The following is a 23,019-nucleotide window of genomic DNA, read 5'->3' on the forward strand; positions in this document are numbered from 1 at the left end:
AAGGCACTCAGGAATGAACTTAGTTTTATGTAGGAGTTAAAGAGCTTTCTGGTGTTATTTCTCCTTCCTTCCAGAAAAGAAAGTGAAGAAGTCTGACTGTGGAGAATGGCAGTGGAGTGTGTGTGTGCCCACCAGCGGAGATTGTGGGCTGGGCACCCGGGAGGGCACCCGGAGTGGAGCTGAGTGCAAACAAACCATGAAGACCCAGAGATGTAAGATCCCTTGCAACTGGAAGAAGCAGTTTGGAGGTGAGTCTCATCTTCCAGTCTGACATAATCTTTGCATTCTTCCACCAAATATCTTTTTGAGGTTGACTCCCATTTATTTTAAATAAGTTTATTTTATCAGATACAAAATAACAAGACATTTTGCCTAACCCCCAAGTTTCTCAACCTCAGCACTACTAACTAGCATTTTGGACAAGATAGTTTTTGTTGTGGGGGTCTGTTCTGTGGATTGTAAGATATTTAGCATCATCTTTGGCTTCTACCCACTAGTTTCTGCTAGCACTGCCCACCTCCACAAACTATGACAACTGAAATGTCTCCAGATATTGCCTAATGTTAAATAGTCCCTTATTAAGTACTGCTGCCTTACCAATAGGAACAAAAATATACTCTTGATCCCTCCTAATAGGGTTCATTGATCTTTTTCTCTTTCGTTTCTGTTCTTCTTCTAAGTTCCTTGTGTCTTTATTTCTTCTTTTCTTATTTATTCTTCCCCTTCTCCTGATCTCTTTCTGTTACTTTCAGGCCCTCTTTCTCTTTTGATCTCTCCCCACCCTCCACACTGGTTCATAGACTTACTTATTGAATCCAGCAGGGCTGATTATAGACATTTTTCAAGGATTTTTTCCCCACTGACTATTGCCAGTCTCACTGGCCTTAACTACCTATTTGAGAAGGAATCTTTCAAGACATCTAACTTTAAACCCACCATTGCACACCCCAATTACCTATGTGTGTATTTTTTCATATTCTTGAATTTTTATCTTTGTTAACTATGGTGAAACACGGTACCCCAAATGTTCTCATTGTTCTACAGAAATGTACTCTGGCTTATAGACCAGGGAAGAAGGACAATATCTTTTCAATTTTCTATAACATTTGGGGTACTTTTATGGATGGATATAAGTTCTATAAAAGTCTGATAAAAATCAGATACATTTGATCATAAATTATATGTGGGTACCATACAGGCCCACCTACAAAATGTTTTTAATAGTATATATTAGAGGACTTGTATGTAGAATATACTAGAGGCCTGATGCATGAAATTCATGCAAGAGTAGGTCTTCCTTCCCCCGCTGCCAGCACCAGCTTCCCTCTGACACCCGGGACTTGGGCTTCCCTCTGGCCACCAGCAGGCACCCAAGACCCGGGCTTCCCTTGCAGCCCCGGCTTCGTCCAGAAGGTCATCCAGAAGGACATCCAGTCTAATTAGCATATTACACTTTCATTATTACAGATAATGAACTCTCAAAACTAACAATTCAGTTATAAAGTGAGCAAAAGACATGAACAAACATTATACCAAAGAGGATATAGGTGGCAACACCTACAAAGATGTTCAACATTTTTTCCCAGTAGGGAAATGAAAATGAAAACTAATGAGATATCACTATACACTCTACACCTATCAGAGTGGCTAAAATAAAAAATAACACCAAATGTTAGAAAGGATGTGGAAGAACTAGATCACTATACATCACTAATGGTAATGTAAAATGGTACAGCCATATTGGAAAAAAATATGGCAGTTTCTTACAAAACTAAACATGTGTTTACCATGCTGTGCAGTGGCTTTACCATAAGCATTGATCATAGAGAAATGAAAACCTATGTTCCCATAAAATCTATATATGAATGTATATGGCAGCTTTGTTTGTAATAGCCAAAAGCTGGAAACCACCCAAATGTCTTTCAGCTGATAAATGCTTAAACAAATTGTGGTACATAACAGAGTGGGGCAAAAGTAGGTTTATGGTTGTATGAGAAACATAGTTTATTCTTGTATTTTTATTTATTAACTAGAGGCCTGGTGCACGAAATTTGTGCACGGGGTGTGTGTGTGCCCCTCAGTCCAGCCTGCACCCTCTCCAATCTGGGATCCCTCTCACAATCCAGAACTGCTGGCTCCCAACCGCTTGCCTGCCTGCCTGCCTGATCACCCCCTAACTACTCCCCTGCCAGCCTGATCGATGCCTAACTGCTCTACTGCCAGCCCAATTGCCCCTAACTGCCCTCCCCTGCAGGCCTAGTTGCCCCCAACTGCCCTCCCCTGCATGCCTGGTCCCTCCCAACTGCCCTCCCTTGCAGGCCTGGTCCCTCCCAACTGCCCTCCCCTGCTGGCCTGATCACCCACAACTGCCCTCCCCTGCCGGCCATCTTGTGGTGGCCATTGTGTGTCCACATGGGGGCGGCCATCTTTGACCTCATTGGGGCGGCTATCTTGTGTGTTGGAGTGATGGTCAATTTTCATATTACCTCTTTATTATATAGGATTAGTGTATTATTTTTTTCTGTATGAACAACTGTAAACCTACTTTTGCCCCACCCTGTATACCATGGAATATTACTAAGCAATGAAAAGGAGAGGCTATTGATATACACAACTTGGATGGACCTCCAAGAAATTATGCTGAATGAAAATAACCTGTCTCAATAGGTTACACAGTACTTGATTCCATTTACATGGACGGATGACAAAATTAAGATGAAATAAGTATAACGATGGGGAACAGAATAGTGGTTGCCAGAGGCTAGAGTGATGGGAGGGGAGGAAGTTGGGTGGCCTCTGACTATGGAAGGACAGCCCAAGGGACCCTTGCATTGGAATTGTTTTGTGTATAAATGGTGGTGGTGTTCACTTGTATCTACACATGGGATAGAGTTGCACAGAACTAAATCTCCCCTCCCCACACACATACTCAAATGAATGCATGTCAAACAGGTGAAAGCTGAATAAGTTCTGTGGAATGTATCCATGTCAGTTTCCTGGTTGTGCCATTGGACTACAACTATAGAAGACATCACAATTGAGGGTATACGGGTTCTCTCTTATTTCTTACAACTATAATTACCTTGCTACAAAGAGTTAAAAAAAAAGTGTGTTTATTTTCATGGCACTATAATAGGATCTTTCAAAGGTTTCTGCTTTGTCCTACCTTACCTTTAGCGGAGTGCAAATACCAGTTCCAGGCCTGGGGAGAATGTGACCTGAATACCGCCTTGAAGACCAGAACTGGAAGTCTGAAGCGAGCCCTCCACAATGCTGACTGCCAGAAGACAGTCACCATCTCCAAGCCCTGTGGCAAACTGACTAAGCCCAAGCCTCAAGGTAGGCCCTGCTCTTTGACCACAGTTTTAATGTGAATGGGTCCATGGACTCAGGCAGGATCTTCAGGTGAATTACCTTAAGAAAGGAATTGAAAAAAGCCCCCTGTATTAAGTTTCATACAAATACTTCTCAGCAGGCAACTGAGGTCCTCTGCACAGATGAGGGGATTGGAATAGTCTCCTAGCACAAATAAACAGTCTGGCAAAACGGGCCAATTAAGACAGTTGCTGTATGGTGACTGTATAAGCCAAACCCTAAATTGGGACTGCATTCTGACAAGTATGAACAAACTCATAAAGGTCCTGAGGCAGAATATTTAAAATCAAGTCTTTCCTAGATTATCTAACATACATAGTTGGCATTAGCTAAATTATTTTATATTTTCCTTTTTCACCGCGTACTTTGATAAGTTATTTAAATAAGCCTTTATTTTCTTTTTTGGTTTGATTAGCTCACTACTTTTATCATGGAATTTTTAAATTATTTAGAGCTATCTTTCTATTCATTCCCAGAAAGTCAGACCCTACTTTCATGCTGGATAAAGTAAATATCAAACTGGCATATGATTAAGAAAACCCCTCAGACCCTGGCAGGTGTAGCTCTGTTGGCTGGGCATTGTCAGGTGCACCCTACGGTTGCTGGTTCAATTCCTAGTCAGGTCACAAGTCTGGGTTGTGGGCTCCATCCCTGTAGGGGATGTGCAGGAGGCAGCCAATGAATGTTTTTCTTTCACTCCTTCTCCCTTCCTCTCTTAATTGGGCTGGTGGATAATTCACTTTTTTACATTCTCCCACACGCAATGAAGCTTAACCATTTGGTTCAGGCTCTCAGCCTGAAAAATGGTGGTAAAATATTTCAAGTGGGTAGACATTCTGTAATTTTTCATATATCAAAAATCAAGGGATATAATTCAAGGTATTATCCTGAGTGAATTCTGAATTTCACAGCCAGTTATGCATTTTGTTGGTCATTAAAATGCAGCCTTCACTTTGTGCATAACATATTTTTGTTAAAACCAATTAGTCCTTTCTCTCTCAACTCGGAGGGTTTTGTGAATGTTGTTTTGGCACTAGGCAATCTGCACAAAGAAAAATCTTATCATAGGAGCTGAGCCAGGGAGACGTGTCAGATAGAAGATTTTCTTAACGAGAGAGACTCATACCCACTTTTATGACATATGTTTCCTGGTTTAAGTAAAATGGAATTAGTGACATGTGTGGGCTGTGTATATTTATGTACCATTTTTCCGAAATAACCATGAATGGATATTACAGCTTTCTCTTTGTGAGTCTCTAACCTTAAGATAGCTCATTTTTTTCTGATCAATGGAAAATCAAATAATAATAAAATGACATCTACATTATCATTTGTATTGTTCTGTTCCACTGGCATGTCTTGACCTGGGTGTTTGACATATGTTATTTCTTAAAATCCCATATGTTCCTCTGCAAGTAGATGTACTTTTGAAGGAAAATGAGGCACACTGGTTAATTTGTTTGCCCAGGGATAGATCTTTAGTAAATGACAGAGCCAAGATTTGGCTGAATCTAAACTCATTTTATCTGCTGCTGATTTCTTACCTAAGTCAGGTATGGGTGTAAGCTAACGTCCAGGGGGTTCATTTTCCTTTGAAAAAGGAGAAGGTAAGCTTTGTAATGCTCAATCCTGATAAGTGATATGACCTCCCAAACGAAGATGACATTTTCTACAACATTATTTCTAAAACTATTCTAGAAGATATCCCTCAGAATAAAGCTCTCAGGAAGACAGGGACCTGCTCTATTTTGCTCTCTACTGTATCCCTTTTTGCCTAGAACAAGGAGTAGCACATAGTAGCACATAGGGCTGAATAAATCCTATATAATAAAAGGGTAATATGCAAATCGACCAAATGGCAGAATGACCAGAATGCCTGTGGCCCCTCGCCCCAGCCAGCCCCACCCCCAAGTGGGTACCCCACCCTGATCGGGGCAGGGCTGGCCTGCAAACCACCCCCGGCCCCTTGCCCCAGCCAGCCCTCCCCCGATAGTCCCCACCGGGGCGGGCCAGCTGGACCCCACCAGTGTAGGAATTCGTGCACCAGGCCTCTAGTATTTGTATAATAAATAAATGCTAAAGGGCAAAAGGTTTCACACAATAAATCCAGCATACTGATAGAAGAGTTCATGTAACTAAACTTTTCTCAAAGTTATACTGTTATAATTATTTCTTCCTTTATTCAGAAAAGAATGTCATTAATGCTTTTTTCTATTTTAACTCAGTACCCAAAAAGAATAGAGGGACGTAGGGTCCCCACTAATTTTGAATGGGGCACTATGATAGGCGTGCCTCATCATTTCATTTGAGCTTTGAAGCAACTCTCTGCCACACGTTTTGTTCATCCTACTGTACGTATGCGAAAAGCATGGGCAACTTCCCTGAGGTTCCACAGCTTGTCAGTGGTGGAACCGGGATTCAAAATCAAAGTCAGACTGACATCAAAGACCTATTGCCATTTTTTTTTTAATCAATGTGCTGTCTCTGAGTAATATAAATCATGGAACTGTGTCCATATCAGATAATTTTCTATGTCTAGAATCATTAAATAGCAGAGCGTCTGGGGACCTTGCCTATCCTCTGATGTTACTTTCATATAACAGATGGAGACAGAGAAAATCAGTGATTCATCCAGGTGTATCCTCTTGGTTAGCAGCAAAATCAATTCAGGTTTTCATTCTCCTTTGATATCATTTTCCGCCTTTTTTCAAACCTGGAAATCATAGGAAAGGGACCTTTCCTAGGTGCCAGATTTTCCAAAATAAACAGCATAGGGTATGTGCTTGCAGAAACTCAGGACATTGGTAAGTAATTATTTCATATCACTCAGCTTATAACAAGAAATTATCTTTTTTCCCCATCATTATCCTTCTCATTGATTAACACTTTGATAAACACATGATGAGGTTCTGTTTAATTTGCCTGGGTTTTGTTATTGTTGTTGTTTGTTTGAGAGAAGTTTTTGGTTGGCCTCTGTTGTTTGGGGAAATGGTAGTGGATTAATATGCAAACTACAGGATTCTCAGTGTGAAAACATATGCTTTAAAATTTTAGAATGGATCATACAGATGTTGGTAAGGCTGTAACTAACTACCCAGCATTAAATTGAGGGAAGACTGGAGATATTGTTGTGATTTGATTGCTAATAATAATACCATTGTGATTTGATTAAAAGATTAAAAGACTTGCTTGGGGAGAGAGGTGCTTAATACCTAGAATTGCCATCTGAACTGGGACATTATTACATATCCCACGTGCATTGATTAAAAATTGCCTTAAATTTCATCACACCCCAGTCTAACAGCATTGCCTCTTGAGGAATAGAATTGTTCTTTCCTGTTGCTGTCAATATTGTACAAACACTAACTCTAGCTTTAGTCCACAATTTCAGTGTTACTAGATATCAAGTTGGAAACCCTTACCTAAAGATCCCCTTGTGTTGGAACCCATTTAATTTGAGGAAACTTTCAGTCCTCCACATTTGCATTCTATACCCAGCAGAGAGTCTTGATATTTTTATGTAGACATGAGAACTCAGAGATGCAGAATTGGAATACAGCTTTCCTGGCAATAGGACAGGATTACTCTGGGGAAGGTCATTGATTGACTGAAAGGTTATAACCAGAGCTTGATTAATCAATGCCAGGATCTAACCAGGATAAATTAGTGAAATGATTGATTGTGTTGGACACTTGAGATCTTAATTTCTTAAGAAATGAGATTGAGAGTATTAAGATTGTTAATTGAGAAAACCTTGCATCTGCCAGGGTTGTTTTTTTTTTTTTTTGCAAAAGATCTACTCCAGCTAGTTTAAGTAGAAAAGGTTTATTCAGAAGTGTTACATAGCTCACAGAATCTCCAAGTGGTCCAGAGGATCTCCCCAAATACTGCATTTCCAGGAGTAATGCAGCAAAAGGCAACAGGTCCAAGAGAAATGTCTAATCACACAGCACATGGCTGATGTAACAGAATCACCCACTGCTCTGCACACATAACGCTAAGAATCACACGCTGGAAACTTCAACGCTGTCCTCACCCGTAAAACCAGATATTACTATCACCTTTCTTGCAGTAATTTCCAATTTCTCCAAATTTGGCTCTTTAAAAACAATCCTTGCTTAGAGAGAGGAAAGCGGTTGGGGGGGGGGGGGGAGAGAGAGAGAGAGAGAGAGAGAGAGAGAGAGAGAGAGAGACATCAATATGAGAGAGAAACATTGATCAGTTGCCTTCAATTTGCTCCCTAGTTGGGGATCAAACCTGTAATCCAGGTATGTGTCCTGACCAGGAACTGAACCAGCAACCTTTCAGTGCATGGGACAATGCTCAACCAACTGAGTTACTCCAGCCAGGCCAAGTTTGGCCCTTTTTTCTACCACTAAGACTCATGAAGTGTGCCTGATTGATGGAAACCTGATCACATATAAAATGCTACTGCAAGGGAGTCAGGGAAATGTGTCTTTAGCTTTTCAAACTCTACTTGTAAATATGAGAGGAGAAGCTGAAAAGGTCTTGAGCTGGTATTTAGTGAGCAGTCTGCCAGGGCCTATGTAGGGATGTTGGACTGTGCTGGAGTATATTATTAGACCTCACCCTCTCTCCTATTGGGATAGATGGGCATTGATGCCATTACAGATGAAGAGTTACTAAGCGTTATCTTATATTGGGGACAGTTGAGCACTCCACTGTGGAGAGAGTTAAGTATCTCCTCTTTGGAGCCATTGGTAATGTTCTTTTCCAGTTTCAGGGATACTTGGGCATCAAGTATCTCAAATGGAGAAGTTGGAAACGTGGGTCAGTCTGTATAAAATGTCAGAGCAGAGAACCCTTAGGAAGGCAAATAACTCTTCAAGCCACAGATGTTTCTCAGCGGTCCGCCTGGAGGATGAGCTCACTGAGGAATTAGAATTTGGCCAAGCCAGGCGGGGTTGCCAGGATGGGGATCCATGGTCCTCGCCTAGGCAGCCCTGTCTGTGGGAGCAGAGCTGACCAGTGGATCAGGCTTCTGGTTGATACCACTGGAGTGCACAGGCTGAGTCAGGGCTTGTGCGGAAGGCTCCCAGATGAACTGAGATTTTCCCAGGTGCCACAGGTGACCTGGCCTGATGATCATCTTGGAACATTCTAGAACCTGGAGTTATTGTTGACATGGAAATTACTAGATATTACTTTTTATTTTTATTTATCTTTAAAATCTTTATTGTTGAGAGTATTACAGATATCCCCCCTTCCTCCCCCTTTCCCCTCTACCACCCTATTCCTGCTCTGCCCCAGGCCTTCAGCATCCTATTGTTTGTGTTCATGGGCAAAGCAGATATGCATACAAGTTCTTTGGTTAATCTCCCTCACCCCCGCCCCCGTTTACTCCCCTCTGAGGTTCGTCAGTTTGTTCCATGTTTCCATGACTCTGATTCTATTTTATTCATCAGTTTATTGTGATCATTAGATTCCACATATAAGTGAAGTCATATGATATCTTTCTCTGACTGGCTTAAATGAGATACATCAATAAGGGGTATTGTGAAGCTCCTTGTGATACCAACAGGGCAGCGTGGCATGATGTCAGCCTCCGAGTTTGTCTGGAGGAAGGGTATTTTCAGATGTTTCCGGTACAGTCAGGAGAGGAGCAGGTGGATGGATGTCTGTGTTACAGGTGGCCCAGGGAACAGCGTCATCCCTCCTGCTGACCTGTCCACCAATTCACGCTCCGCTGTTACCGGACGCTTGGTAATTCCCCCTGCTCACGATAACCCCAATTCCTTTTATGTCTTCCCAGCCCTTTCTGAAAGCATTGCCATCTTGCTGCTCTTTTTTTGGACAGTTGCCTAGGCCTCTCTTGGGTTTGACAATTCAACTTTGAAGATCAAAAGAACAGCAACTGTTTGAGTGCAAGACTCAGCTGCGTGCGGGACACAGCGCTTGGCAGCTGATTATTAAATGGAAAAAGGGTCAGGGAAGTGATATTCCCAGCATTCTCAATTCTCAACCCTCTAAAAAGATTCTTTTGTTCATTCTTTTAAAGATAAAAGAAGTCCCCCAACATTTTTGTTCTATTTTCTGGGCTCTGACACCCCGTAGGAATGAGCATGGCAACACCCTGTGGGTGAGCTCTGCTAGGCTGGTGACTTCTGTGTTGAGAGAGGTGAAGGGGCAGAATCCCACCACAGGCCAGCCTGGGCTGGGCTCCCCCTCCCCCACCCGGAGGAAAGACCCTGAAACAGGAGGAAGGGGGTTTGGAAGGCTGCTGCCCTTGCATTTGAGCAGAAAGAGGCAGCCTGGAGTGCCTTGTGGGAATTTTGTTCTTGATTAGAGGAAAACACTCTTACTCAGTTTGTTCTCAAGGTTTTGATTTCTTTTTTATTCTGCTTTGTGAAACTCTTTGAACATCTGCATTTTATTTTAAGTATTTAATCCATGTAGAGTTAATTCTTGTATATGGTGTAAGGACATGATCCAGTTTCATTATTTTCCACAGTTTGCCCAACACCGTTTATTGAAGAAACTGTCTTTACTCCATTGTGTATTCTTGCCTTCTTTGTCATAGATTCATTAATCATATAAGTGTGGGTTTATGTCTAGTCTCTCTGTTCTGTTTCCTTGCTCTGTCTGAACATCTGTATTTTATTTCCTATCCATGCTACTGTATGTCAAGTGAGTAGGTATAATTATGCTCTTTTCTTATTAGAATGATATCTGTTTTGTCTTCTGTAAACTGAAATCTACAATGAATACCTCCTGGCACTGTTTTAAAGATGAAATGAAGTCATATATGTAAAAATGCTTGATAAATGTGCAGTGTTTTTAAGACTATTTCCTTCCTTCCAAATCAACTTCTTGAGGTGGGTGTTTCCTCAGCACCTTTTCAGGCCAAAAGTTTATAGTGATTAAGATAATAGCAAGTACAGTTAATACTTATTGAGCGCATAGTATGTTTTGATTATTGCTTAGTACATTATTCATACATTGTGTCATTGAAAATTCACAAAACTTTGTAAAATAGTTATTATTATGACTCCCAATTTTGCATATGAGGAAAATGAGGATTAGGGAAATTAGATGCTGAGCACATAGTTATACAGCTACTAAGCAGAGGGGCCAGGACTGAATTACAAGCTGCCTGATTCTAGATCTCTGGCTTTATGTACAGCCCCTTCCCCTGAATCTATTCAACACAGTGATCTCAGTTTCTTACCTAAGAAGAGTAATGAATGTCAGACCCACTTCTTCTTTCCTGAACTCCCTCTTTAATCATGATTTTCTAGAATCTGACCCTGGCTCCTCAGCAGGACATGCTGCTCAGGCATCATCCAGTTTGGCTCATGTCTGATCCTTGCTCCAGACATTGCCCACATGCTGTGCCCCAGCCACACCGAACTCCCAGGGATGGCTGAATGGGTCGTGATTTCTTATACATCCATTTCTCTGTACCTGTGCTTCTAGAGACCTGGACCCTGTTCCTCCATAATTAATATATCTCATTATGTAAAACCTACCCTCATAAATAATTGAGGAATACTGTCTGCTAGAGTTAGCACCAGGGACAAATTAATGCCCCATCTGGACCTGTAGTGGAGTAGGGGAAGCAGCAGGACAAACCCTGAGGTCCTGCACAGAAGGACAAATGCTATGGAAGTCCTTTGGCATTGCTTCCAATGTATTCATTTATTTATAAAATCTGTTAAGAACCTTGGATGGAGCAGGCATTATGCTAGGAGCTAGTGATATTCCTTTCCTCTCACTACTCTGTTCTAGTGATGGATATGCATAGATAATAGTGACAAATGTAAATAAATAATAGTTAAAATGACAACTACAATACTGGAGTAAATGGTCTTGAGCACTGAAGAGTCAAGTGCTAGAGTAACTGGAATGGGGGAGGGAGCTAAGTTAGAGTAACCAGGGAAAGCTTCTTGGAGAGTTAACTTTTGGATTTGGAGAAGGAGCTAGCCATACAGGCATTCTAAGTGAAACAAGAAATTCAAAGTCGCTGAGGCTACTAAGAGCTTGTTTTGTTCAAAGACTAGGAAAGAGATCAGTGTTCAAACTTACCAGACTTCCCTTCCCAAACATTAAGTTGCTGGGAGGACTCACTCCTCTGATAAGACATTCATTTATTCCTCTGTAGCCTGTGTGGATTTGCCTCTCACATCAATGAGCATCTTGAGGGCAGGAGCCACATCTCACTCCCCTTTGAAAGCTACTACATGTCATGGTTTCTAGTCCATGAGAGGAACTCAGTGAATAGTATTTTTTGAATGAATGAACGATGTTTCCAACTAAATTGTCCTGGCCTGGCTCACTAGGGCATATCATTCATTCATCGGCTGCACAATTGTACAGAGAAATCACTGTTAAAGCACAACACGCTCACCTCACCTGGAAGAAGGCTCACCTGGGTGTTTTACTCCCATCCTTATTAAAGAACATTTAGTTCTAATTGCCAGGACAGGTGTGAGGCCAGGAACTGTAAACATTTGTAGGGTTTACTTCTCACTGGGGTCTACTTTCATGTCCCTTGGTAAATTCCACGCTCAGAGGCTCATTAGCTGAGCACACACAAACCAGCTAAATAATAATTAGTATTGAGGAAGGCTGCATAATAGAACAATGTTCACACTAATTAGTTACTGGATTGAGGGACCTTCTTTGTTTTTTGACCCCTGAAGATTTTGTGTTTCTTCCTCAAACTTCTACCAGATTGAGAATTTTTGTTTCGTGTTTTAAGTTGTAGCTATTGTCATTAGCATTTCTTGAGCGCTGTAAAAATTGTCCCCATTTATTATTTATGATGTGACAGGCATTATCCTTAACTCTTAGGATGCATGGTCTTGCTTAATCCCCACAGCAGCCTCAAGGAGTTTTGCTCACATTTTACAAAGTGGCAACTTGCAGAAGGTCAGCCAGCCAGTGAGGAATCAGGCTTGAAGTTGAAGTCAGGAAAGTCTATGTCCAGAGTTCTTGTCTATTATACCAATGCTTCCCAAACCGAGTGCTTCCTACTCATTGGGTATTCTAAAAAAATTAATAATGTTGGTTTTCGTTTCACTGATAATCCTAAAACATTAGGATGAGCATGCAAGAGGTCATTTATAATGGAGTCATGTCAGATAACTCTGTATCAAGCTTGTCTTTGTGTAGTATTTGCATTGACGCAAAGGATAACTGTTGGTGCTGCGTTTCTCAAGCCGGGGTCCTTTAAAGAGGCTACCTTTCTTGAGAGGAAGACAAAGCAATACATTGCACCTGTTACACCCAGCAGGCCCCCAGGCAGGACCCTGGGCTGGATCCAGGCCTGCCTCCTCTCCACCGTGAGACTCAGAGTCGCTCTGGTGCTTCTCAGGGTCCCAGGCACCGCTGTCCTGGTAACAAGCACTGCCAGTGGGGACACTTGACACTCCCAGTGACTCCAGCCAGCACTGCACTGATGCAAAAGCTCCGGGAACCTGCAGGGAAATCAAAGCAGGTTGGCTGGTGCTCAGCACACAGAGGCAGGGACAAGGAAAAAACTGAAGACTCTTTCTTGAGAAGTATATGCTATTTTTAGGAGAGCTCATTAGAAATCCAAAGAGCTGGAGGCAGGTGACCAATGTTCCTGGTGTCCTCCTGCATACAGCGGGCAAGGCCCAGCGCTGCTTGCCAGAGGTTCACACATTAAGCACTCGCTCTGGCAAGGCTTTCAGAAATTACTTTTATTCTAAAGAAAATAGAAAAGCATGATTTTTCAGCTCTTCACTCGGATGCACAAGACTAATCAGTTCAGCTGCTATGAAGGCTGCTGTCTAAAAAATGCAGAGAATCCAGGGGAGTTTCTTCAGATCTCACCTTTGCTGCTGCTATAGATAGCGCATTGGGTGGGTGGGGGTCCGAGAAATCATGTGTGTGGGGGAGGGGAACATAGCTCACCTGCTTGAAATATGGAGGACAAGTGTGGAGATGGGTGAAAGGATTAGTGCCCTGAGCATTTGTGAGACCTTTAATGAGACCTCAAATGCCATGTTCCGTAGTACCAAAGTCATATATTTAAATGATGCATATTTAAAATTATTGAGGATACATTAAAAAACACTTATTTTCTCACGATTCTGGCAGCTAGAAGGCTGAGATCAAGATATCTGCAGGGCTGATTCCTTCTGAAGTCCCTGAGGGAAGGATCTGTCCCAGGCCTCTTTCCTCGGCTCATAGATGTCTGTCAGCCTTCTCCGTGCGTTTTCTCTTCATCTTTCCTCTGTGGGTGTTTGTGTTCATGCTTTCTCCTTTTTTCATAAATAATCATTTAATTTTCCAGTAGCACCAGTTGTATATGATTAAACATCAGCTATGTTAATCCTATATAATAACGAGGTAATATGCAAATTGACCATCACTCCAACACACAAGATGGCCGCCCCCACGTGTACACAAGATGGCAGCCACAAGATGGCCAGTGGGGGAGGACAGTTGTGGGCGATCAAGCCAACAGGGGAAGGCAGTTGGGAGGGACCCGGCCTGCAAGGGAGGGCAGTTGGGAGTGATCAGGCCTGAAGGGGAGGGCAGTTGGGGGAGACCACACCTGCAGGGGAGGGCAGTTGCGGGGGGGGGGGGGGACCAGGCCTGCAGGGGAGGACAGTTGGGGGTGACCAGGCTGGCAAGGGAAGGCAATTAGGGTAATCTGGCCAGCAGGGGAGCAGTTAGACGTCGATCATGCTGGCTGGGGAGTGGTTAGGGGGTGATCAGGCTGGCAGGCAGAAGCAGTTAGGGGCCGGCGGGCAAGTGGTTGGGAGCCAGCAGTCCTGGATTGTGAGAGATTGTCTGACTGCCCATATAGACCCGATCCTAACAGGCAGTAGGACATCCCTCGAGGGGTCCCAGATTGGAGAGAGTGTAGGTTGGGCTGAGGGACACACACACACACACACACACACACACACACACACACCAGTGCATGAATTTTGTGCACGGGGCTTCTAGTAGAAAATAATGATGTGCCAGGTGGGAGCTAATTATTATGTATGATAATACATTCCCATTTCTGACTTAGGCTACCAAAATAATTTATGAAATTCTATAAGATTTCTGTGTCATTATTGCAGAAATGAAGTTTCTAAAGATTGAATCTCATATCAGAAGTAAATGTCCTTCTTTCCTGTTTTGGGGTGGAAGAAGTCATGAATTTGTATGCAGGGAGGTCACCTTCAAGAATGTAAGGTCTTGAGAGTGATCTACACATTGAAGAAGAGGCAGGCGCTTTTGCTGAACAGAGGAAACCCTAACATTAGTCCCCCCATCTCTCTCTCTCTCTCTCTTTTCTGTTTCTCTCTCTCTTCTACCTAAGTCCATAAAGTTCTTAAAATTAACTTTGGAAGACATGGGAATGTAGTTAGGGCCACCAGTACTACCAGGTGTGATAGCATATAGCAACTGTGAAACCAACCCCATGCACATAAAGACACCACACACATGCATCCGGAATCTCTAATGTAGCAATCAGAAACGCATGCTACTGCACCTTTACATTCACAGGCGTAATTATCCTCACATTCTCAAAGCTACCTATATAAAAGTATACATTCTTTGCAGAATTTCCCTTGCTTTAACTATCTTTGCTTCTCTTCCATTTCATTTAATACTTAAAAACATTTTTTTGCCAAAGGTGGAAAAGACAAAATGTAGCTGCTGAATATTGAATACACACACACACACACACACACACACACACACACAAGCTTTGGTCTTTCTTCTGTAACTACATATAAGTGAGAGAGCCCTGGATTGAAAGACTTACAGATGAAGCACCCCTGATTCTCATCTTCACTGCTCTTTTCTCTGACTCTTAAAGGAAAAATCCACCAAAACTTTCAGCTTTTTGTTTTATGCTTAATGTTTGAAAATTCCCAAATGAATGACTAGGTTTAGCTAATGCATAATGGTGATGTGGATGTGTTGAGCTAAAAATAGGGGTTTAGCTTGGTGATTTTCACCTGGTACGCACATGCATATAGGTCAGATCTGGGAGTGACTCCAAGTTCCTGACTCTACTGTACAAAGAAGTGCATCCTAAAGACGGTCCCTTTCTAGGGCTGGAGAAGCGAATAGATATCTGACTTGCTTCCCCTAAAGACAGGGAAATGGAGGAGCAGGAGGGAAAAGAGGCTGAAAAGCTATGGAGAGGCATCTTTGGGTGAAGGGAGAAGGGCTTAGTCTACTGAGACTGGTGAGTTGCTTTGGAAAGTAACAGACATGTTTAGGACTTTTACTAAGCTTGTTCTATGCAGTTGATGAAATAATTTCCTCCTCTCCTCCACTAAACCTTCATTACTCACCTGTGCTTTCATAGCTGAAATTTCTCTTTAGAAGAGTTGCAGTTAGGTGCTGAGTCACCTGAAAAGGAAATGGGGGCAAAACAGAAGTTCCTTAAAGGGTCTGGACATGTTCGGTTTGTGTCTAGACACAGATGCATGATATATTTTATTCACATCTACTTGATATCAGAAAGCAAACATGTAGAAAGGCAGATAGTTGAGAGGGAGTGGTAGGTATTTTTATGAAATAGAGAGTTGATGAGCAAAAGGAAAGGTAGGCAGTAATAAAGAACAGGTATCAGCTTGTGGGCAGCACTGAGGAGCAGTCATATGTATGTATGTATGTATTCATGTATTCATAATTCTAATCATATGATGTGCATGCTCCATACGTAAGTCTAGAAGTAAATGCACTGAATCCATAAAACAAGAAATGAGCTAGCAGTATTACAAAATAAGAAATCAAAGAAGAAACAACAAAAGAGTAGTAACAGAGACATTAGACAGAAACACATCTGAGAATGCTATATTAAGAAAACTTTTCAAAGATTATACTTTTAATTTTTAAATAAAAATTTCCTTCTGGATTGTGGCACTTAATATATGCTACCAATTGAAATGGAAAGATTGGGAAATGTAATGATGGTGCCATGTCAGGAAGCTAGCCTGAATTTGAGGTGGATCTCTGAGTTGTACATTCACAATTCAAAAGCTTTATTATCAGTTTTGAGGCTCAGCAGTTCTGGTGCAAGGGATTAGGTGACTGGGCAGGTGATTCGTAAGCACAGACAAGTTCTTTTAAATAAATTCATGAAGCTTTAAAGGGATCTTGGCGATACCCAGGGTTTGGGGCATGTTTACATGGTGATAGTACTGTTTGACAGTGACATGATCCCCTGCTTTACGCAGTTCTCAGGATTTATTAAATGAGTCCCTACAGGTAAGCTTTAGTGGTCTCTGTGGCACGCCTCTAGCTTTCCCTGTTGCTCACACTCTTGACCTCTGAATCCACAGTATCCATTTCTGAGTGTTCATAGCTTCCTCACATATGAATTTTACTTCTTAGAAGGTGCACATCTCATCTTTCTATTCTAGTGAATTATTATTCCCATTGGTTTAATAACCCAAAGTCACTTTATGTAAATCAGGCATGTATGGTAGACAACTGATCGATATTACTCTCTCATATCAATGTTTCAATCACTTAATCTCTTAATTTAAAAAATGTTTTCCGTATACACAGCAGGCCATCTGAAAAAAGAAAAAAGAAAATGAGATAATCTTGTTCCAGAATTCTCAACACTTCTACTTCTTGGAAAAACATCCCTCCTCAAGATCTTTGAAAATCCTTTAAATTGACATCTTTCTTTCAACACCTACTCACCACCCTATTTCTCCTAGATTTTCCTGATACTGTATTGAAAATGGGATTGGGTGTTTCCTTGTACCAACTACAAGGCATTCCTTAAAAAGGCCCGTACATAGATGGAAAAAGAAATGGTGCACATGGTTTGATTATTTATTTGTCCTTTGAGAACAAGTGTACTGTGATCAGCTCTTATATAAGTTTCTGATAAAAGTTTAAATCAATACTTCCTTTCCAGAAAGAAATTTGCTAATACATTTCAAAAGCTTTAAAAATATCCTGACCTTTGATCGAGGAGATCCTCTTCCAATGATATACTAAAGCAAAACTGAAACATGCAAAGATTTGTCTGCAAAAACACACACTGCATCATTATTCATAATAAAAGAAAGTGAGAACATGCCAGTGTCCAACAAAAGGAGAAAGATTATAAAAACTATAGACTGGAATGTCATAAAGAAATACTGCTCTGTCATGTTTCCAAGTATATACAATGGTGTGGAAAATAATATGATAGCATTTTAGGTATAATATACTTTATCATACTGTCACTATGTTCCTAGTTAAAGTAGAAAAAAATAAATAGAACCTGCTGTTAATCTCTATGTTAGGAAACTCAGTAATTTGTGAACATGTATGTTTTTAAATTTTTCTAAACAAGCCTATATTACTTTTAAAACTGGAAAATAGTTAATATGTTTTAAATAACTCTTCCTTTCAGGCTAATTCTATTATAGACTTAGTTTTTATCTATAGTAATTCATTCTACCTGTGGATATTCTTTTACATCACCTGTATTTTTAGTTCAGAGTAAACTAGCAGAAGATTGCAGCCACTCAAATAGCTGCCACATACCTGTGATCTTTAATATAACTATATACTCAGAGAGCACTTTACAATGTTAAAAGATGCTCACACAGAGCAATCCTGAAAACATTACTTGTCATGAAAGCTCTGTGTGATCAGAATTTAGTCTTGTTTGCCATTATATCCTAGCATTTAGTATAGCACTGGATAGATAGTGGATATAAAGTGTGTATTTGCTAAATCAATGGTTTCCTAGCAGTAGTAAACTTGGATCTTATAGGTCATAATCTCACATGATGCTCCTGATGGCCCTCTGAGGAGGCCATACTAGGTTTTATTATCCCAGGTTTTCAGAAACAGATGTAGAATGATTGATCTGCCAACATCCCAGAGCTGGTAAATGGCAGACATCGATTAAAAGCAATTCCCCAGATGAAGGTTTGGCTCTCAGTACGATCCTAATGGAATTGTTTCCTCATTGCCTTACTGAACAAAGGATCATGGAGCCACATACTACTTCAGTGTCCGTCAGGATTTTATTTTGTATTCAGAGCAAAAATAATTTATGTAGCATGGTTCCTGTGCCTTCTTCTCACTACCTCTTTTCTTTACTATAGTTACTATGTATTGAGATAATTGTCTGGGCTAAATTTTGAGTTTTCAACATAGGATATGGTAAGGATGGCACTCCAGGTACTAGGATTTATAGCAATACCAGAAGCAAGAATCCATTCTAGAAGTTTCTTTTTAGAAAAGTCTTAGGACTTTCTGAACACTTTCAAACATATCTTAAAACAACATGTTTCTAGACCTGGCTGGGTGGCTCAGTTGGTTGGAGCATCATCCCATACACCAAAAGGTTGAAGGTTTGATTTCCAGTCAAGGCACTTACCTAATTGTCCTTGCCTTTAGCTAGGAGAACTGAGGAAAGAGTCCCATTCCCAATGTGTTCCCTGAAATGAATAACCTACATTAGCTATGAAATAGTGTCCAGCCCTGGCCTGTGTGGCTCCGTGGTGGAGTGTCAGCCCACACACTGAAGGGTCTCTGATTCAATTCTCAGTCAAGGGTGGGAGGCAACAGATCAATGTGTCTCTCTAACATCAATGTTTCTTTCTCTCTCCCTCTCCCTCCCTTCCACTCTCTCTAAAAATCAATGGAAAAATAGCCTCAGGTGAGGATTAACAAAACAAAACAAAACAATAGTGTCCATATTCAGAGTAAGTTCAAATCTTATTAAATGAATGTATTCAAAATCTCATCAGTATGGCATTTATTCAGATTTATGTATGAAATAGGGATATGCTAACCAAATATGCAAATCATTGCTACAAACATTCACTCTTGCCCAGGGAGGAATTTGGAGAAATTGAGACAAGGGAAACCAGAGTTATATCCTGGTGAACATTCTAGATTCTTCCCTGAGGATACCATGCAAGCTGTTGCTTAAAAGATCAGTCAGAGACTGGGAATTATTAACTGTGCAGACATTAAACAGAAAACCTTTGACCTTCTGGTATCTTTGAACTAGGAAGTTCTCATCCTCTCACCTTTCATGGATCAAGAGAAGGAGATATTTAAAATGACAAACATTGAGAGAGTGAAAAATGTAAGTTTCTTTGGTATAGAAAGGGGAAAGCTGAGGATAGGCATGAACAAAATGAATACTCATGAGCAGCAATTTAGTAGGATTTGAGCAACCCTTGACCTAATTGTATATGGTGTCCCCCTAAAGCTTGAGGGAAGGAATCTTAGGATAGTTACTTTGTGCAGAAACACTTCTCTGCCTAGTTTATGATGAACTTAGAACTCATCTGAAGAGGTGGTGAGGATATGAATGAATGAAAAAGGTTCAAGCTCTGTTTAAGTATAAACCGGAATTTGTACATCTGTGGTTGGCATCATGTCCCCTGTCATCACAAGCCTTAGGGCCCTCCTGGACACAAGCCCTTTAATCCAATGCACAGTGCCCTGGTCCCTGCTGGCCATTGCCTTTGTTCCATGTTCCTTTGTGGCTTAGCACATTCAAGGACCTGCTCAGCCAATATATCCTGGTGATGATGAAGAATATTAATTTTACAGAGAAATGATCTCTTATTCTCAGTCTATTATCATATTAATGGTAAACGGCTAGCCTTTACTGAGTACATGCTATTGTGCCATGTTTTGTTTTCAATGGATTTTATACAACTCCTTTCATTTGGGTATTAACCCTATGAAGTGGTACTATACATATACCAATTCACAAGTGAGGAATCTGAGACACAAATACTTGAGTTCACTTTCCCAGAGTCTTATAACTTAGGGATGGGCCAGGATTTAAATTCCAGCCATCCGGCTCCAGAGCCTGTACCTAACCCATACGTTTCTGCCACTACTCTGGACCAAATTGGGGAAGGCCCTTTGAGGCACTTAGCAATGTCCTTTCACTGGCCAGCCCAGTGATTCTGACCATTCTCATCTTTGGAGCCAAAGCTGACATGTCCTCTTCTGTATTGCAGTCTCCTATGCTTATGAAAAGGGAGATGACAGGATGATTGAATGAAAAGGAATAGAGTCTTTTGATTTAAATCCTCATAATTTTATTTACCTGGTGTGGCTCAGGTTGGTACATTCCATTTGCTTCACTCAAGAGTAGGAGTCCTTACAGGGTCAAAATTCCATGTGGTTCAAAGCTGGTCCTTCGTATATGAATAACTGGCTAAATATATAAGCAGAGGGCAAATCAGAACTTTCAAATTGCTCATCAGAAAATATGCTCATCAGCAGTCTCACGGGAAGGGAATGTGGGAGGTGGGGGGCTAAGCAAAGCTCTTGATAGTGATCCACTGAGCAGTGACCTGGCTCCTTTCAGAGATGATTAATGTGTTTCTATTTTTTTAATTAGGACCCCCAGACAGTATTGTGTATATTAAACGGAGGCAATCAATAAGATCACAGGCATTTATAGCTGTTCACATGGAACTGGACTGTATTACTCCTGCCTATTCTCATAGACACTCTCCTGGCAAATGCACACACACACACATGCCTTGTCTATCCATTTAATCATTTCATTCCTGGCCAGTTATCAGAAAAGTGGTCTTTCCCCATAGCTTATTAATGTGATGCCTTTCTTTCTCTTTTAATTGCAGCAGAATCTAAGAAGAAGAAAAAGGAAGGCAAGAAACAGGAGAAGATGCTGGACTAAGAGAGGCCACCTTCGTGGAACATGAACAGGACATCAGCAAACAGAATCAGTTAACTATTGCCTTTATACCTACCGTAGGCTTTTTATTCAAAAATTATCTATAGCTTAAGTACACAATAGGCAGAAACAAAAAGAAAAGAACATTTTTGTAGTAGCATTTTTTTAAATGTATACCATAGTACCACTAGGGGCTTATAATAAAGGACTGTAATCCTATTTAGAAAGTTTACTTATAGTACATGGTAAATGATAGAAAATTGAGGTAAGTTTTTTTTGAAGTTATGTGGTATTTTCCATTTAAAATTTCATTTGTTTTTTACTTTTTTTTTCCCTTTTGGCAGCAATTTAAATGTTATGACCATGTAAACTACTTCTCTTGTTAGGTAATTTTTTCACCTAGACTTTTTTTTTCCCAAATGAGAAAAATATATACTAAACAAGGCAGCAATAAAATACAATCATCCTATTTGAGGAAAAGACCTTGTTTTCTGCCCATTGATTTAAAAAAAGAATTTAGTCAGTAAACTAGGGTTAGGGGGCAGAGCATGCACTAGTTCAATGTTGAAGTTTTTTTAAGAAAAGCATTAAAACATGAAATTCTTTCTCTTGGGCAGAAGCATTTGTTTTCTTGATGAAACTATTTTTCCATCTGAGGAAAATAAAAGACTAGGAAAATAAATCAAGGTGATGCTAAAAAAAAAGGTGCTTTTGTGTGCAATAATTTGATATTGTAACCCTCCTGCATTTGTCATCTACACTCCCCCCAGTCAACATGTTAATGGTGAGAGTTTATCATACAAACTAATTAAATCACTCTTGGATACAAATATTATAGTCGGTAGGCATACCTATATGTCGACATGTCTATATTTTTACTTTCTATCAGTATTTAGTGGGTTAGATTGGTGGTACAAAAGTCCCAAAGTAGTCTAGTAGTCTAGTAGTTCAGTAGTTAGGAAAATGCTTCTTCTATTGAACAAATCTGGGCTTGCACAGCCCAAATCAGGATCAGAGTAACACAATGCAAAATGGTACTTCGAACTTGGTTTGTAGAAATGTAGCATTCCATCTGTAGTATCTACCATATGAGTGTCAAACATTCTCTACATGACTCGCCTTATCTGCTGGGCTCTAAGCAACAGGTTTGTTTGTTTGTTATCCTTATGGGAGGGCATGCTTAGAGAGAGGAAGGGAGAGGGGGATATCAATCAGTTGCCTTCCGAATGCACCCCAACTGGGACCGAACCCACAACCCAGGCATATACCCTGACTGGGAATCAGACCGGCAACCTTTGGTGCATAGGATGATGCCCAACCAATTGAGCCACTCCAGCCAGGCTTTAAGCAACAATCTTTAAGTAAACAAGTCTATTATTCAGAGAAATAGTCTCAGAAATCAACTGGGATTAGCTTCAAAGCAGTTTTCCTGAAAGAACCACCTCTAATTTTAAAGTGACAAGATGCAATAAACAAACAACACCTATCTACTCAGATAACTAAGTCCATTTCAAAATTGATGGTTTCAACTTACCTTGGGCTAGCCATGAAATAATTACAAACTGGTGTGAGGATGCAGCCAAGGTGTTTTCAAAGCTAAATTATTTTTGCCATCTAGTCAAAGACTCCACTTGAGAGAAGAATATTGAGGAGGTCCATATCACCCAACTATGTCCAAGCCAGCTGTCGGGAGTGGAAAACAGGGTGGGATTCTAGCTACATACACTGACCATTTTATGGACTGGTGCTTAATAAAAGCAGAGTGCCTTGTAAAGTGCAAACGGCAACATGAATAGTGAATGCAGTCCTTTCACAAGCAGACTTTTAATAGGATAAAAGCACTCAGGAGGATGGATGGAGGAGGTGAAAGAAAGGCATTGTCTTCAGTGGCATTTTTGACAGCTATGTCCCATAGGATAGGGATGACGGAAGAGTCTGCAGCAAATTTCCTTAGCCTCTCACCTAATGTTGCTTCTCCATCAGCATTTAGTTAAAATAGCAGCCCATGA

General features: G+C 40.8%; 1 protein-coding gene across 2 annotated transcripts in view; it reads left to right on the forward strand.

Annotated features, from left to right (window-relative positions):
* PTN (pleiotrophin) overlaps positions 1 to 21,424 on the forward strand; it is a 93,571-nt gene extending 72,147 nt beyond the window's left edge. Inside the window, exons 3-5 of one of the 2 annotated variants that reach the window (XM_079785358.1) lie at positions 75 to 248; positions 3,178 to 3,339; positions 20,958 to 21,424. In XM_079785358.1, coding sequence (XP_079641484.1) covers positions 75 to 248; positions 3,178 to 3,339; positions 20,958 to 21,013 — 392 coding nt within the window. In that variant the 3' untranslated portion in view covers positions 21,014 to 21,424. The remainder of the gene's footprint in view (positions 1 to 74; positions 249 to 3,177; positions 3,340 to 20,957) is intronic. The other variant, XM_079785359.1, reaches the window with a different exon arrangement.
* Positions 21,425 to 23,019: the final 1,595 nt, after the last annotated feature.

This window comes from Cnephaeus nilssonii (genome assembly GCF_951640355.1).
Source record: "Cnephaeus nilssonii genome assembly, chromosome: 12".
NCBI classification, from domain to species: Eukaryota; Metazoa; Chordata; class Mammalia; order Chiroptera; family Vespertilionidae; genus Cnephaeus; species Cnephaeus nilssonii.